General features: G+C 42.1%; 1 protein-coding gene across 2 annotated transcripts in view; it reads right to left on the minus strand.

Moving 5' to 3' along the window:
* STK39 (serine/threonine kinase 39) overlaps positions 1-17,688 on the minus strand; it is a 296,052-nt gene that overhangs the window by 193,277 nt on the left and 85,087 nt on the right. For both annotated transcript variants that reach the window (XM_040971673.1, XM_040971675.1), the window contains exons 3-5: positions 15,345-15,453; positions 11,838-11,979; positions 10,579-10,634 (exon numbers count right to left, since the gene is read on the minus strand). In XM_040971673.1, the coding sequence (XP_040827607.1) occupies positions 10,579-10,634; positions 11,838-11,979; positions 15,345-15,453 (307 nt within the window). The remainder of the gene's footprint in view (positions 1-10,578; positions 10,635-11,837; positions 11,980-15,344; positions 15,454-17,688) is intronic.

The raw sequence follows: 17,688 nt of genomic DNA on the forward strand, positions 1-17,688 counted from the left end.
TAGAACCGGTGCCCATATGGAATTCCACTGTGCATAAGCAAAGACTTTTAACTGCTAGGCTACTGTCCCAAGCCCGTAGAAAGATATTTTTAAACACCATATAAAACAGTAAAAAAAATTTTTAAAACACATTATGAATAAGCTATATATTTTAAATGTTTGTGCCAAAATAGACATCTTTGAATTCCATTTTCACATGAACTTTTTGAAGCACCCCTATTTCTTGTAATGAAATATTTCCTCTTACAATAGTATTGATGTCCCACAAGTAATAGCATGGTTTACTCAGCCTTTGTTTTTTTGATGAGTATTTCCTTTATAGTCTTCCCCTTCAAAAAAATGTGGCAATAAACATTATACTTTTAAAATATATAAGCATTAGTCCTCATGAAGTATTTTTTTTAAGTTAAAGGTGAGATGAATAACACCTTTCCACAGATAGCAGGATCCCTTCAAGGCACTGACGCCATTCATCTCAGACACTGGTGCTGGCCGCTGGAGGCAGTCCTGTCATTACAACCTACTCAACTGAGCAGCACAGAGCCAGGGCACTGAGCAGGGCTGGGCCATCCCTTCCCCTGGCGAGGACTTTAGCCACTAGGCCACCACTCTGGGCCCACATCTTTCATTAAATTTCTGAAGTACCTTCATATGATTAATACAGTGAACAAAGGAAAATCACAGATAACACCCAGATCAAAAACTCCTTCTTTAACTGGCCCCATCATGGTGTAGGAGTAATATTTCAAGAGATTCTGTAAAAGCAGCCACAAGGCAAGACACTTGGTCTAACCTCTCCCCAGTGCCAAGATCAAACTCCAGTCTGAATGCTTCAAAGTAGGGCTGAGGCTATTATTGGTGACAGCAGCTGCTGAAGGGCCATTCAAGCATGTGATATAAGATAGGTCCGCAGAGAATCAATCGTGTCGATCTTCCTTACTGTACAACCCTGAACCCAAGGGCAGTGAACTGTTACAAAGCATGGAGGTAAAAATCATGGGAGGCAAGAGAAGGACTCCAATAGCAGCGACTGAAAGCAGCGTCTGCAGAGCTCTGAGACTCTTCTGCTATTACCACATTCACCATGACCTCAAACCAGCCTGCAGTCACATGGCAATTCTCAGTGTTTTCCTCTGTGATGATCTGTTCTAAGGGGAGCTCGAGAGAAGCCCTGATGCAGGTCATCACCACTTGCTAGGCCAAAGGCATGCTTCTGAAATCAACAGGAACTCCTGGCTGTCCATGCCCATAAAGAGGCACATGCAACTTAGATTAATTATTAATAAGTCTAAATTTCCATTGCAATATTTACGCACCTGCAGGTGGTCTTTTTCCTACGAGTTTCCACCTAGCTAGCTCTACTATCAGAGGGCACTACTAAGCTGCAATAGTCCATCTGCTTGCTTTAAAGAGTTAGTCCCTATGGAAGATAAAATAAAACAACCCCAGTTGCTGTGATATTTAAAGAAATAATGGGCATCATATGTGCAAGGTTTTGTGAAGGATTAGTGAAGGATAACACAATCTTCAAAGACATCTGTAAGTTTTCAAATCTGCTATAAAGAAAAACTCATATGCAAAACTCCAGACACTGAAGGGCCATTCAACTATGATAATCATACACTGAACTCTGCTGCTCAAAATTCTTTTCATCTTCATTCACTCTAGTCACATGGTCCTTCATTCTTAACTACTTCCCAAGTTCTTTGTCGCTGCCTTGTCCGGTGCCAAGCACAAGTCTGAGTACAAAACAAAAATCCCTGCTCTTGTGGAGCTGACCTTTTTAATTTTTAAAGGTTTTTTTTATTTACTTGAATGACAGAGTTATAAAGAGGAGACATGAGGAAGGAGGGGGAGAGAGAGAATCTTCCTGCTGATTCACTGCCCAAATAACTGGAATGGGCAGGTCTGGACCAGAGGCAAGCCAGGAGTCAGGAGTTTCATCTGGGTCTCCCACATGAATACAGGGGGCCAAGCATTTGGGCCATCCTCTGCTACTTTCCCAGACACATTAGAGGGAAACTGGATTATAACAGGGGCTTCAAACCAATGTTCATATTGGATTAGATAATTCTTGAGGACTGTGTCCCCAAGTGTATCCTGTATATGCAAACATTAAATATATGTCCCATGGTGACAGTTTGATTCCTGGCTATTCCACTTGTGATCCAGCTTCCCATAAACGGTCTGAGAAAGTGGTAGAAGATGGCTCAAATCCTTGGGTCCCTCTCACGCTTGCAGGAGATGGAGAAGAGGCTCCTGCCTTTGGCTTGGCCCAACTGCAGCTGTTGCAAACATTTGAAAAGTAAACCAGAAGATGGAAGATTTCTCCCTGTGTCTCTTCTTTTTTTCAGTTATTGTGAATTCTCAAGCAAATAAATTTAATCTTAAAAAAAACAGCCCCATAATATGTAAAATACAGGTAAACACAAATACATATTAACACTAGGGACATTGCCTGAAACCTTTTAGTTGAAAAACCCTGATTTTATCCAGGCCTTAGAAGTTTGGGGTGATACATGGAATCAAGTCTCATCATATTGCAGGCCCTTTAAAACAATGAAGGGCGGGTGGGTAAGGAGGGAAACCAAGACACGTGTGCCTCATGCCTTCCTAGGAACTTGCTTGCATTTGGCCTGGCTCTCAGGAAGCTAACTGCACACAGCTGTAGGAAAATTCCGGCAGCGCCGTTTCATTTCTCCTCATTTAGGTAACACTCCCTTAAGCTGCTGTTCAAACAACTGCCAGCAGTTGTTAAAGAATGAAAAGCTGCTTAAATCCCCATCCAAGTATTTCTTACTGACAACATTAAGCATGGAATGGAAAACTCACGGCACACCTGGTTCATGCTAGAGGTGTCACCATTTGTTACCATTTGCCAAGAACTGAAAAATCAGGCTGTCATATCAATTAAGGTTCTGCCTTTATTCACTGAGCAAAAAGAATAAACACAGAGAATTTTTATCATAATTCATTAAACCATAATTTACTTATCTATAAACTGTATTCCATGATCTCCCCCAAACACTTTAAATTTATGTGGTACTCTGCTTTCTGGATCTGCTCAATGTCTCCTAGTTCATACTGTCTGCTTCCCTCTAGCTAAACTTAAGATTGTTAGCTGGCAAAGGCAGAATTTGCCCGAAACCAGAAGTGAAAACTATTTATTAGGGGCAACAGGTCCAGCAGTTAAGACGCTTACACTCCAATTTGGAGTGCCTGGGTCTAGTGGCTCTGGCTCCTCATCCTGCCTTCCCAACAGTGAAGACCCTTGGAAGCAGAGGCGGTAGCCCAAGTAATTGGATTCCTGCCACCCACCCACACGAGAGATGTGGACTGAGTTCCTGGCTCCCAGATTGGCCCCAGACCCCTGGGCATTTAGCAACTAGAGCAGCAGCAGATGGGATGATGGGATTTCTCTTTCTCATCAAAAGTAAAATTTTAAAATCCACATTATTTTCCACTTTAAAAATATGTAATAATTCAAAACTTTTCTAGGAATGGGATTAAGCGTGTCTCACAATTAAGATACAGGAATCTCACAATGAAGTGCCTAGAGTTCATGCCTGGCTCTTGCTCCTGACTCGAGCCTCCTGCTAATGCAGACTGCGAAAGGCAGTGGCAATGGCTCAAGGAATTGGGCTCCCACATCCCAAGGCAGAGACCTGGGTGGCATTCCAGCTCTGTGTTCCAGCCCTAGCCCCTCCAGTCCTTGTGGCTACTTAATGAGTGGGTGAACCAGCAAATGGTAGCTCTCTGTCTCTCTACCTCTCAAACAAATAACTATTTTCTTAAAAGTAAATGCGCATTCCTCTACTTAAAAAATCAAGTCTGTGAGAAAACAAAATTAAAAGATAACCTATTTTGGTGTAAGAAGGTTTGAATTCTTGTGTGTAGCTTTCTTTAACAAGATGCAATTCTAATGAACTTTTGTGAAGACTCTTGATACTCAAATATCTTAAATAGTCTCACCTGTCTGTTCAGCCTATGAAATCTTACTTATGTGCACTTTCATCTGTCCCTTATGTGTTCACCCTCTGCCATGGACATACAAGTATTGCTGCATAGCCAGCACATCACATTTCCCAAAATTTCATGAATACCTGCCATTTGGGTCCACTGCATAAAGGGTGGCAAAGGGCTTGGAGAAAAGGGTCAGAAAGGGCTGGGCAAGGAAGAAATGTCCTGAATTGAGTCATCTAAGAGATGACATCAGCTAGTTGAAAGCAGAATAAACATAAAGAAGAAGAGATTGGGAAAATCAGCAGGTCTTTTCTCTGTCATCTGTAAGAACCTGGGGCTGGGATTCACTTCAGGACGGTTTTATACTTTTGGCCAGAGCATGACAAGGTCAACTTTGCCTTGCCAATTCCTCACTCTGATGACACTGGGAAAATAGATAGGGCAATGAGGAAAAAGAGCAACACAGTGTGACAGGAACTGGGATGGAATTCCTGAAGTCCCAGCCTCTCTGGGACCTCGTCATGTTCTGTACAACACGGAAATAATTAAGTGGCACTGCCCTTATTTCAATAAAAAGACAGATAATGAAATGTATTTTTAACCCCCAAAGGCTTTGGCAGTGCCTCATTAGACAGAGATGCAAGTGTACAGATAGGGGAGGCAACCGTGGCCTACACTTGAAGCACATCTGTCTAGTGTAGGGCTTCCTCACTGCCCCAAGGTGCTCATCCAGTTGCTGGCATCCTCCTTTCCTGACTCACATGCTTCAGGTGCATTCAGAGCTCTCCAGTGTCCATACACGCAGAGCCCAGGGCAGACCAGTTGGCCACATCACCTTGCTCCAAGCAGTAGCCTTTGCTCCCCATAGCCTAAGAAATAATGCTTGAACCCTGAACTCCTTACTGAAGTACACTTGCTCAAGGCCCAGGAGTGCACAAGAAAAAAGGTAAGAGCCTAGCATCTCTGGGCACAAGAATCAACTCCCTTCCTGTGATTCCTTAAGCATAATAGCTAACTACTTCAAGCAACTCAGCACTGCATGTTTTCCTACAGGTTTTGGTTACAGCATTTTCAGTGTTCAAGCTGCAAGTTGATGTTAAAAAGTATATTTAAGGCTGATGCAGCTTCTGTCTCCGACAACACTACAGAGATATTACTCAAGGGCACATCCATTTAGATGTGCTAAACCTGAACGGGCTCAACTACTTCAAGACAGATGTGCCAGGTCCCTTCCTGAAGTTGTAGACTGTGTTAGCTCATTATCAAATTTGATTTCAGCATCATGAAAAACTGGAGCTGGGACATTAATGTCCACAGCCTTAAGTTCTATCTTAGTCCAGTTTGGATGAGTAGTTCATAAATAACAAAAATGTGATTGTCACAGGTAAGGAAGGAGTCAGGAAGTCAAAGCTACAGCAGATTCATTAGTGAGGACCTGCTTTCTGGTTTATATGTGGTGCAGTCTCACTGTGTCAAGTCATTGGCAAGGGCAAGGCAGTGTTCTGTGGTCCCATTCACAAGGACACTAAGCCCAGTCACTTCCAAACATTAGCACCCTGAAGGCTAGGTCTCTACATAGGAACATTAAGGAAGCACCAATAATCAAAATACAAAGTGAACTAATAAGAAAAGCAGGAGAAAATGAACATGACATCTGTTCACTTTTTATCATGCAGTAGTATGCTACTGGAAGGCTCTCCAGAAATCCAATGTCCTCAAGTGAACATTTTTAACAGTGGTCACCATTTTAAAGAATTCTAGAATAAACGGATTTGCAGTGACTGCCCCAAAGTGACCTGCTTCATCTGAATTTGCTTGCTTAAAATAGTGCCTCTCATTAACTCTGGACAAACAGGCTGAGTCACTTGCCAGACAACATACTGAGCTCTTCCTGACAGTATGACGATGCATCAGATTGGAAAATAAAACCCTGTGCCGTGGGAAGAGTATGACTTTCAAACCGCCACTCCCCCTTATGCCACATATTGCACCAAAACACTACTGTTGCTAAGGCATGTTATCCAAGTTTATTACCAACAGCCACACACACACACAGGCCTCCTAATCAGAGTGGATCATAAGAAGGAAGGCATTTTCTTTTTTCTTTTACCCCTTGAATAGGCAGTCCTCAGCTTTTCATTCACTGTCAAACCTCAAGTTCTGCAGTTGAAAAGGAGGGCAGTGCCTTTCTTGAGCTTAACTCTATACCAGGTGCTACCTGAGATGACTGTTTCCCTAACCCCCAACACCACACCAATAATATCACTGGAGGAAGAAGATGCTGTTCATGTGCCCTGGCCCACAGAGGTGAGATAATTCACAGCCAGATCTACCACTGGAAACCTCACAGCTGTGGGTCAGAATGCCTGCTTCCACCACTCACTCTCCAGGTAGCCTGGCCAATTCATCCTCCCACTCCATGGGTTAAGTCTTTTGTCTGTAAAATGGTCACCATAGTAGCATGGAGTTACAATGAAGATTGAAGGGATTGCATCCATTTTCTACTTGAAATTTGGCCAGACACAGGAAGCACTGGATACACATAATGGACTGATTTTAAATCCGCAGTCAACAGAAAAGGATATACATCCCAAGGAACTTGTACTGCTGCAGATGAATACCAAGTTGAGCTTTTGCCATCATACCTGTTGGCTGCAAGAGGCAGTGAGGCTATCTTATGGACTCTAAATATTCCCCTTTCTGATGAAAAGTCCCCAGAAAGGAAATTTTGACATATGACAAAGTGATTTTTAAAATTAATTAATTAATAAGTTAGAGTTACAAAGACAGAGAGAAAGACAGAGACAGATTTTCAAATGATAGGTTCACTCCTCCACATGGCACAACTACCAGGACTGGGCAGGCCACAGCCAAGAGCCAGGAGCTTCATCTGGTCTCCTATGTGAGTACCAGAGACTCAAACACTTAGGCCATCCTCTACTGCTTTCTCAGGCTATTATCAGGGAACTGAAGCAGCCGGAACACAAACTTGTGTTCGTATGGGATGCTGGTTTTGACCTGCTATGCTATAATGCTAGTTCCCAAGTAAATTACCTTTCTAACTAAAAAACTGTTGTTTTCTGGTAGGATGGCAAAAATACTCTTTTTGAAAAATAATTCACATGATAACACTTCTATCAGAATGCTGGCTTGAGTCCCAGTTGCTCAATTTCCCTTGGGAAATTTCCCTTGGGAAGGCAGCAGAAAAGGACTCAGGTCGTTAGGATCCTGCCCATCATATGGAAGACCAGGATGGCGCCCCAGGCTCCTGGTTTCAGTTTGGCCTAGGCCTTGCTGTTAAGAGCATTTGGCAAATCAACCAGTAGATGGAAGATCTCTCTGTCACTCTACCATTCAAATAAATAAATGTTTAAAAACTTACATGTACCTTTATTTCCCTACATTTTATTTAAAACAGCATATTTTTATGTCTATATTTTTATCCATCTTGCCTTACTCCCTTATTCCACAGCCTGCTGACTTTTTTCTTTCCAGGATATACTGGGGAAAATGTGTAGATCTCCTACAACACCTGCTGGATAGTCCATAATGTGGATGCACTCAACTGTGGCACCTGGGCTGCTTCCAGTATTTTGCTAGCACTTAATTCCCCATAAATAATGTAAACACAGGTGTTTTCCGACATACAGGTATAGGTAGAAGATAAAACTCCTGGCACTGAGGTGGCAGTAGTAGAATGCTAGCAAAAATTCAACAATCAACTAACTTCCCCCTTGAAAAGAGACCCTGCCAAAAAGGCCTGCTTACCCACAGGGTGAATAGTTCCTCAATGACTGATCTCAACCAATGGCCTTGATGTCACTGAGAGTGAAGAGAGAAGATGCGAACCAGTGACCTCTGTGAGCTGGCTCCAGTAACCCCACGGGGTTGATGAGACAAATCAGTACAAAAGATACGATCCAATTCCTTCCTACTGTGGATGTAACCTATCGAACTATTACCAGAAAGACATGAAAATGCTTATTTCCCAAAGGCCAAAATATGAGAACCATCCAACTACTGGATCCATTACAAACAGTGGCTCAGAATAGTTTTAATCAGCATTTTTCGGCAAGCGCGTGAGTTTGCACATATTTTCACTAAGGGCCTTCTTCCATTTTCTTTGCTGTTACTAGCTCATTGTCCATTTTACTGATTGCAGTAAGTGCTTCACACCTTTATTTACCTATTTATAATCCTATAAGTAGGATGGATTCAGGTTTCAAAGGACCTTATAAACAACTGGAAACACCGTATTAATTTAAAGAATACAAGATTATAAAGACTTTAAAATGTAAGTAAATATCTCTTCAAAAGTAAAAAGTCATGAATTAATTGTATTCTTACAGATTCAGGCCCTTTCTTCCAGGATTATTTTGGAAAAAATAATTAAAAATGTCTTATACAGAACCACTTCTTGGTTGGGGCTGCAGTTGTGGTATAGCATACCATATGGGTGCCAGTTCATACCCTGGCCATTCCACTTCGGAACTAGCTCCTTGACAACGTGCCCTGGAGAAGCAGCAGAAATGGTGCTTGGGTTCCTGTACCATGTGGGAGACCCAGGAGAAGCTCCTGGCTCCTGGTTCCTTCTTCTGGCCTGGCCTAGACCCAGTAATCGCAGTTATTTGAGGAGCAAACTAGCAGATGGAAGAGCTTGTTGTCTCTCCCTGTCAATCTCTCTCTAACTCTTTCAGAAAAGTCAGCAAACCTTTTAGGAAAGAGAGGGAAGGAGAGGTAAGACTTTCTGGTTTCGCGGTGACTCTTTGGTTCCATCGTTCCCCTCAATTCCCAGAAACCCTCCATGCACCATTATTTTTTTCTTTTAGATTTTTTTTTTTTTTGGAAAGTCAGATTTATAGGGAGAAAGAGAGACAGAGAGAAGGATCTTCTGTTTACTGGTTCACTTCCCAAGAGGCTGCAATGGCCAGAGCTGAGCCAATCCAAAGCCAGGAGCAAGGAGCTGCTTCTGGGTCTCCCACATGGTTATAGGGTCCCAAGGCTTGGGACTGTCCTTAGCTGCTTTCCCAGGCCAAAAGCAGGGAGCTGGAAGGGAAGTGGAGAAGACAGGACACAACTGGTGCCCATATGGGATCCAGCAGATGCAAGACAAGAACCTGAGCCACTAGGCTACTGTGCCAGGCCCATGGAGCCAGGATCTAGAACATTTGCTTTAGGAGAATCTGTATCTGCCTCAAAGACAGGCATATCATCACCAGCTCTAAGGAGGGAAAATGAGGCTTAAATGAATGTATGTCAGATCAACCCTGTGTGATTCTAAAGCCTTTGTGCTTAACCAAGACACACAGTGCCTTCCCAGCAGTCCCAATACAACTGTTCACCTTTTCAAAGATAACCACATCTATCCTTGATCCAACAGGGGGAAAACATTTCATTTAAAACAAATTTCTGCATTTTCAAAACCTGAAAACTGTCTTTAAAATACAAACGAAACAAAAAGTCCCCTTAAGCTTGCCTAACTCTAGAGCATGGCTAGGTCAGCATTTCCGCTCATGACATAGCCAGGCCCTCTTGTGACAGGTGCTCTGACCTCTGGAGAGGGACTATGGATCAAGAAGGTGACTCAGAGCTCATTCTTTGTTTCGGGAGGTTTGTTTTCTGCTGAGCTCATGCATTTCTGTAAATAACCCTAGATCCTCAGATTTGTCTAGAAATATGACGGACAGCCAAGACTGGGATCAACCTGAGTCTAATAAGCAGGCATGGTAAAATTCTATGTCCACACAGGAAAATAGGCTTTTTCTACCCTCAACTTAAAAAGCAGCATCCTGGGCTGATTGAAAGTTGCACAGCAAGCTTCAGTGTTTTACAGCAGAGCCCCCGTGAGTGACTTTTAACAAAGAAGGTGTATGATGTGCTGCTGATAACCCTTAGTGCCCGGAAGCCAGAAGGCTGAATAGCCTGCAGTGGCAGGGCCAGAGAACACAGAGAGAGGGCTGTACAGCCAAAAATGACAAACGTATTCCCCATGAGGAACAAGCTTAGTTGGGTGGCCCCTTTGTGGACACGTGGCAAAATGAGGGCTAACAGGGCTGTGGTTGTATTTCCTCCAGGGCTTTTAGGATCTCACCAGGGCCAAGGGAGGTGCTAAGTCCACAATGTAGCTGTCTGAGGTCCTCCACCAAACAGCTGTCCACACCAGCCCTGCTGGATCAGACTTCATAGCTAAGTACAATTTTTACAGTTCAAAGATACTAAGGGTTTGTTTGATTTCTGTGTGCAACATTTCCAGCTTTCAAACTCATCAAAAATACTTTTTCAGAAATATCTTCTTGCAGTTAGTATTCTGAGGATCACCACTACTCAGCCTGGAAGGTCAAAAATGTCACAAAATTGAAAGTAAAACTGTTCACCACAATGCTCTGTACTAAAATAGCATTATTTATACAAAAATCTAAGGGACATTGATCAGATCACTAGGAAATTCTGCTATGCTCTGCACTCACGCATTCTTTAAAATCATGTGCTACAAAACAGGGCAGCCCAGACACTTAAAAGAGATTACATGCATTTATTCATAAGAATGATTCTATGTTGCTTGAAACCATACGCTCTTGTAAACAAGCAAAGGATTTTCATCTTTATCAGCTTTACCTGCTATTTGTACCGAGCCATCTTCACCCAGAAGGATATTGCCAGCTTTCAAATCTCTGTTAGAAAAATAATGGGAAACTGAGTTGCGGCATTATATTGGACTGATATACTTGGGAAGACTTTCAAACACAAAATGCCACTGTTAGACATAATCATGATTTCATAAATAGTTAACTCTTTATTTCATAAATAAGGGATAACTGTTAAACACACTAGATTTCTGAAGTAGTATTTTTTCCAATTATTGAGAAACACAGTGGGTGGGGGGCAGTGTTAGGATGCAACAAGCTAAACTGCAGCTTGGGACAACCACATCCCATAGAGGAGCACCAGTTTGAATCCTGATTGTTCTGCTTCCAATCCAACTTCCTGCTAATGCACCTAAGGAGGCAGCAAGATGGTGGCCCAAATGCTTAAGCTCCTACCGTTCATGTGGAAGACCTGGATGGAGTTCCAGGTTCCAGGCTTCTGTCAGCCCCAAACTGGCTATTGCAGTCATTTGCTGAGTGAACCAGAAGATGCCAACATCTTTTTTTTTCTCTCCCTTCTTTTCTATTTTCCACCTATCCTCCTCCTTTCCTCCCTCCCTCTCTGACATGCTACCTTTCTTTAAAATGGAAAATTATTATATACCATCAAATATAAAACTCACTTATAATTCAGAGTAAGGGGAGGTGATATTATTAATATTACTGATAGTATACATGCTGGAATGCTTAAGAGCTCAAGTGGTACTAAACCACTAGAAATACCAGTTCCTCACAGTCTATGCTGTTGGTTTAAAAAAAAAAACAGTATTCTAGTCACAAAAAGGAGCTAGTGCCTTCTTCTTCCCTCTCACCAGCATGTCAAAAAGAATTAACAAATTGAATGAAACAGTCTGACCTGTACTTGAGAGACACTACAATATTTAAGTGAGTACACTTTAGAAGCACTTTTTGTCAACTCATTTTTTTCAATGAATCTATGCAGCAGTTTTTATATTCTGCTCTTATTTCAGTGAGATCAGATATAAACCAATCCCAACGATGTCAGCCTTAATCCATGCACATGTTTTCTCTTGTCTTTATGAGTAGTTTTTTCTCATTCATTTCACCTGAGTTGAAAGTAATGTCAATCGCCTCTCGGCCTTTTGGCTAAGATCAGTGTAGTAAAAGTAATATCAACCCACACCTGCAGCACAGGCTTCCTTTACAGTCTTCATAAAGCTGGGCTACAGTTACAGCAGTGGAACTTGAACATTTCCACACAGACCATACCTGTGGATCTGACCATTTCTGTGTAGATAGTCTAGACCTTCCAAAACCTCTTTGAGAATTGTTGCTATGATCGCCTCTTCCAGAACGCCGTTCTTATGTTCTCCTCGATTGACAATGTATTTTATGATATCCAACATGGAGCCTAAGGGGACAAACAGACCAGCTGAGGAAGTGATTTGATAAGCCCCTTCAGTAGTCTTTCAGAGCAGGGCTCCTGCTACTATTAGGAACATTAAATAAAATTCTCAAAATACAGTTTTTAACTTTTTATTTAAATACAAATATTCCAGAGGCATACTAACAATTAAATGGCAGCCCCCCCTGCCAATAAACAGAAATGCTAAATGTGCATTTGCTAGAGCACTTCCCGGCGCCAACTTTTAGCAAGAAGGACTCTCAGTAAGGAGCCAGAAAATTGATTGGTCAGGGCTGTTTTCTGTATATGCAAGGAGGTACACACTTCAAAGAGGGCTCAGGATGGGAGAACTGAAAAAGAAAGGAATGGACAGACCAGACCTGGAGAACAGAGAGCAGTGAATTAATAAGAGGAAGCCCCAGTGTGTTCCCAGTACCTAAGACCCAGGTGGGGAGGGCAGGCAGGGAACAGGAGTCTACTGCCTTCAGAATTTCGCTAGAAACAAACTCCTTCCTGTGACTCCTTCCTGTGACTTGGTCAGTTTTCAGGATCATTCACCTGAAACTGGATGAACTGACTTTCTGAAACAAGCGGGTAAGTAGCTGGTACTTCCTTACCATATATAGATTAGTATCCTTGGCACTGAGAATTCAAGTTTCAACACACATTCATTAATATTCCAAACCTCTGGGTCACTTTGGAAAGCCAAATTACCTGGGGGTTCCACATTGCTGAAGAGTTAACAAATGATTTACCTCAAGACCTGAAACTGGCTCTAGGCTCTCAATGATTAGCTAAGAGGATTCAGTTTCCACATCAGATATGACTGCATGAGACTCCCCATCATTAAGAGAGTTGATGTAATAAAATATTACAAAGGAGAAAAAACACTTCTACATATTCACTGACTCTTGGATATTTCGGTCATATAGAAAGATGGTAATTCAAGGACTCTGTGTTCATCCTACAAGGATACAGCTTATAGGGCATGCGCGCATATCTGGGCTGCTGGAAGACAAGCAAGCACCATCTGCCCACATCCCCCTTACGTGTGCAAACCTGTTTAGCCTATTACTCTTACCAAAGCCCAGGGAGCTTAACTTAGACTCTTGTAAAAAGACCATGAGCTTCATCCCAGGTGCTCAGAAAAGAGGACAGGGGGTGAGCTCAAGTTTCTAGAAGCTGAAGGTAAATGAGGGGTTATTTTCAGCCCAAACAGAGGATCTGAGACTCTGCTACACTGGTGCAAGCCCTTGAGAAGAGAATGGATGAAGATGATCTTGTGAGCAGAGCAGGGCCCTCCAGGGAACACAGGGCAGTATCAGTGCTCATCTCTGCAGCCAGCTCCAGCAGCTTTGCTCTGGCTTTTCCACTTAATTAAAAACCTGTGAAAGCACTCAGAGACACAAAAACTAATAGGACTGACGAAGGCTGGGAACAGAACTAAGTTCTGCCCTAAAACCCTGCTGAAGCTGACACCAGACAAAATCAAGCCAATGGCAATGCCTCCATCTTCTCATTGTGTGGCTCCTATTGATCCAGGAGAGTTTAAGAAAGAAAGAAAATAATAGTAAGATGCCTTCTTGATTCAGCCTTAGCTAGAACTGGGTCCAGCGATCAGAATGGGTTAAATAATATAAAGTCCACTAGGTTAGCTTTAGTTTTGTCCTTTCTCTACCCATAAATTCTGCTAGCTCTCAGATATAGACACAGGGAGTGACGTGAGAGAGAGCGAGAGTGAGAGCAAGAAGTGCTAAGCAAGCCATTAGGACTTTCTAAGTTTCAACATTCGTGTCTGTGAAACAAAGGTAATAATGCCAGCAGCTTAGCAAAACTGGGGGGACAATAGATCCTACAGTCTCAAATGCCAGCATCAATAGTCCCTATATGTGGGTGACTTTTGGAAAACTGCTTAATTCCTTTGGAGATTTTGGCTTATTTTCTGAAAAATAAGAATGGTGGATTGGCCTATTCAGGGATGCTGACAAGATTATATGAGATGGTGTAAGTAGTTGCCATTAACAGGATCCAGCAACAAAGTAAATACTCAGTAAAGTTAATGGTTACCATTCTCAGTTTCATTCTGATGTTGATGTTAACACATGATGAAAAAATAAAATATGTACAAGCGCTTTGTAAAATAAATTATCAATGGCTTGCATAACATTGGGAAACCTGAGATTAGTGAGAAGCGAAACTTCCCTTCCCAAATGCAACAACAAGGGTTGGGAATTGTGTGTGATACCCACATCCCATATCCCGTATCCCATATCAGCATGCCAGTTTGTATTCCAGCCTCTGTGCTTCCAATCTAACTTTTTGCCAATGCATTCTGGGAGTTAGCAAATAATGGCTCAGGTACTTGGGGCAGTGCCACCATGTCAATGACCCAATGGAGTTCCAAGCTCCTGGCTTCAGCCTGGCCCAGTTCTGCCCAATATCACCATTTGGGAAATGAATCAGCATATGGAAGAAACATTCTTTATCTCTCTCATCTCACTTCTACAATTTTTAAATGCATTAGAAACACAACAAGATGAAAACAGTAATACTTTTGATTCAAGTTCAAGCAAGTAATTGAGCATGTCTTTCCCTCCACGTCAATTGCACCAGCATTTACTGAGTAGTGACTGAATGCCAGGTTCAATTAAGTTGAAGTACATTAGACAGTTCTTTGGCTGTAAAATCCACAGCTTCAATCTCTACCATCCATATCACCATCTCTAACTACATGAGGAGAGTTAAAAGCCAATTTAAACAGAAGCATAACTCCTTCCCTCAGTGGCATCAGCCTCATCTCCAGAGTTCAAGAGTCACATGCCACCAGTACAAACTGGATACTGCAGCTACTGAACATCTATCTGTATCAGACACCAAAACCTCTAAGAAGCAGCACTGCAGTAATAGTGCAGTGTGGCAGCATATTCAAGGCTTGAGGCTGGTTAAGAGAAGACACCAGTGACAGAGTGCACAAGACCTCTCGGGCTTTGAGCCATGGAAAAGAAAGGTAGGACATCTAAGGCTGAGGACAGAGCACAGTTCAAACTGGGGGACATTAGATGCTCAGCTGGCATCAACTGCACCCTGAAGCGTGGGCTGCTGCCTGCATGAAGAAGGGAACATGGATATCCTAGGAAATTATGCCAAATGATGAGGTTCATTAACCCAAATTAAGCTTAATGAGTCTCAATACTAGGAAACATGGCCTTTGCTCCTTGGACAGCGACAAGTCTTGCAAACAAGTCTCACAACCTCAGGAGTGTAGGGATCCAATCTTGAGTCACACAATTTGCAGGTACCAACACATAGGATAGAAAGGGAGGGATAGGTGGGAAGACATGAAGTAAACATTAATAACAAAACCCACTTACCTCCGCTCAGTAATTTCATGACCAGCCAAAGTTCATCTTTAACCACAAAAGAGGTGTAATAGGTCACTACGTTGGGATGGCTGCACTGACTCATGGCTTGAATCTCTTTCTACAAGAAAAGCAAAACATGACATAGTACTTGAGGAGTGAAAATCAGGGCACCAAAAGCAAGCAAGACCCAATGGAATACCTGCTGTCTTTCCTACTCAAAAGTACACCTACTGAGCTGTCTTGCTCAAATTTGTTTCAGTTGGTTCCTCTGCAGGAGGCCCACCACCACAGGGCAGAGGAATTTGAGGTTAGTCTGTGCCCCACAGACTTCACCCCACTCTGCATAGGACTGAGTGCCTGCCACCTGACCAGCCCTCCACAGGGGGCCCAAAAACTCAGTGAGTCAGGAGGAGACTGGGGTCCACATGCCAGTCTCACCACTTGTGGGACTTAGCTCCTCCCTCACCCAACAGGGCACACGAAACCTCTCTGGTTCTCAGGACTGCTCTGACAACGTATGAGAGAAGACATAAGGAGATGCTAAAGAACATCACTTGCCAAACTCTTCTCTGGCAGATCCTCCAACAAAGGGAGCAAGGGGGCAGGGCAGGTGATTGGTACAGCAGTCAAGACACCACTTGGGACACCTATAAGCTACAGTGGAGTGCCTGGCTTCAAGTTCCAGCTCTGGTCCTGATTCCAGAATCCTGCTGATGTGCACCCTGGGAAGCAACATGTGACCTGTACATTATGTACTTGGGTCTTTGCACTTACAGGAGCCTAATATTGAGTTTCTGGCTCTCAGTTTCAATGTGGTACAGCCCTGTTTGTTGTACACATTTGGGAAGTGAAGCAGCAGACAACACATCTTCATGGGTTCAATCTTTCTTTTGTCTCCATCCCCCTTCCCTTTAAATAAGTAAAATATTTTTTCAACAGACATATAGTGGGATAGGAAAGTAAAATAACCTTGGCAAACATGAGATACTGAATCTCACTGGAAAGGAATCAGTAGGACTTTTAAAGCTCTTAAAGCCATGAGAAGCCATGCAATAAATAACTGAATACATACTAACAACAAATAATTTGTGGTTATTTTGGAAATATTTATATAAAGGAAAAAGTTTTAAATAAACACATGAAGCAACAAAACTTTAAGCGACTTCTCTTTTCAATACTTTAGATCAAATGGTTTTGGTCTGTTGGTTTAAGGCACTGTCAGATTCCCACAATGCTTCATTCCAGCAGTAACTCCCAAAGGAACCAGACCAGCATAAACTCATCTCAAGATGCTGTTGAAAAATCACCAGAATAACCTAGGTCACTGAAGAAAAATCACTCATGCTACTGGGTGTTTATGATGAAAGAAAAGAGTATGAATGCATCCCATAAATATTGTCAAGAATTGTGAGCTTCCAGTTAACTTTAAATTAATTCAAAGTTATCAAGCCATAACATTCCACTTGGGCTGCTATCTTAGCATACTCAGTCCTACCTAGTTCTCAAATTACCTGGAAGATTCTGTATCAGATAACCTGGCTAACATATGTTTTATTAAAGCACTTTTTACTAAAGATAAGCTCTGAGGAAATTTAATACTACTTCTGCTTTTATTAAACATCATTCCTTTTCCATCCCCTTCATCTACTTACAGATTTTTTTTAGATCTGATACTTTCTGATTCAACAACTCTTGTCCTTCAAATAAGATCTGAATTTAGGATTCAGTCTCCATGTGTTTCTCAAGTTATATTCTGACACCATGAGAAACAGACGATGGCCCAAGACCTTCCTGTGTCACGTAAGCAGCACCCTGACCAATACGAGGTCTGCAGAAGCAGGCAAGGTCTAGTCTACACAGATGCCCCCACTGTTCACAGAACAGAACAATGCCTCCTGAACACAGGTGTGTTCAGAATTACCTCCATTTTCTAAGCGTGGATGAATGCCTCCTAACTCTAAATTTTTAAGTAATTAGTCAAAACACCTAACTTTTTTTTTAAAAAAAGTGCTTACAGGGCAAAGAAATTCCTTTACATGGAAGCAGAGCCAGGCGGGGTATGCTCAAAGAAAACATTTATTCAGACTCTAGCACTTAGATAGCTGGTATCGCAGCTTAAACATTTATTTGAAAAAAACAAACATCTAAATACCCAAGGTTAACATTCAATTAAAAAATTTTAAAATCACTCTAACTTCTTTACCCAAAAGCAAAATCCAGAAAATTACCCCAAGATATAATTAAAAATCAATAATCACAAAAGCCCAGTTTTGTAAATCTTGGACAATATATTTTCAACAAAGATATGAAATACGAAATGGGTAGTCATAGGGTAAACTGTGTGTGTGTGCGT

This window comes from Ochotona curzoniae, unplaced genomic scaffold (assembly GCF_017591425.1).
Source record: "Ochotona curzoniae isolate NIBS_2020 unplaced genomic scaffold, NIBS_Ocur_1.0 contig_2210, whole genome shotgun sequence".
Classification (NCBI taxonomy): domain Eukaryota; kingdom Metazoa; phylum Chordata; class Mammalia; order Lagomorpha; family Ochotonidae; genus Ochotona; species Ochotona curzoniae.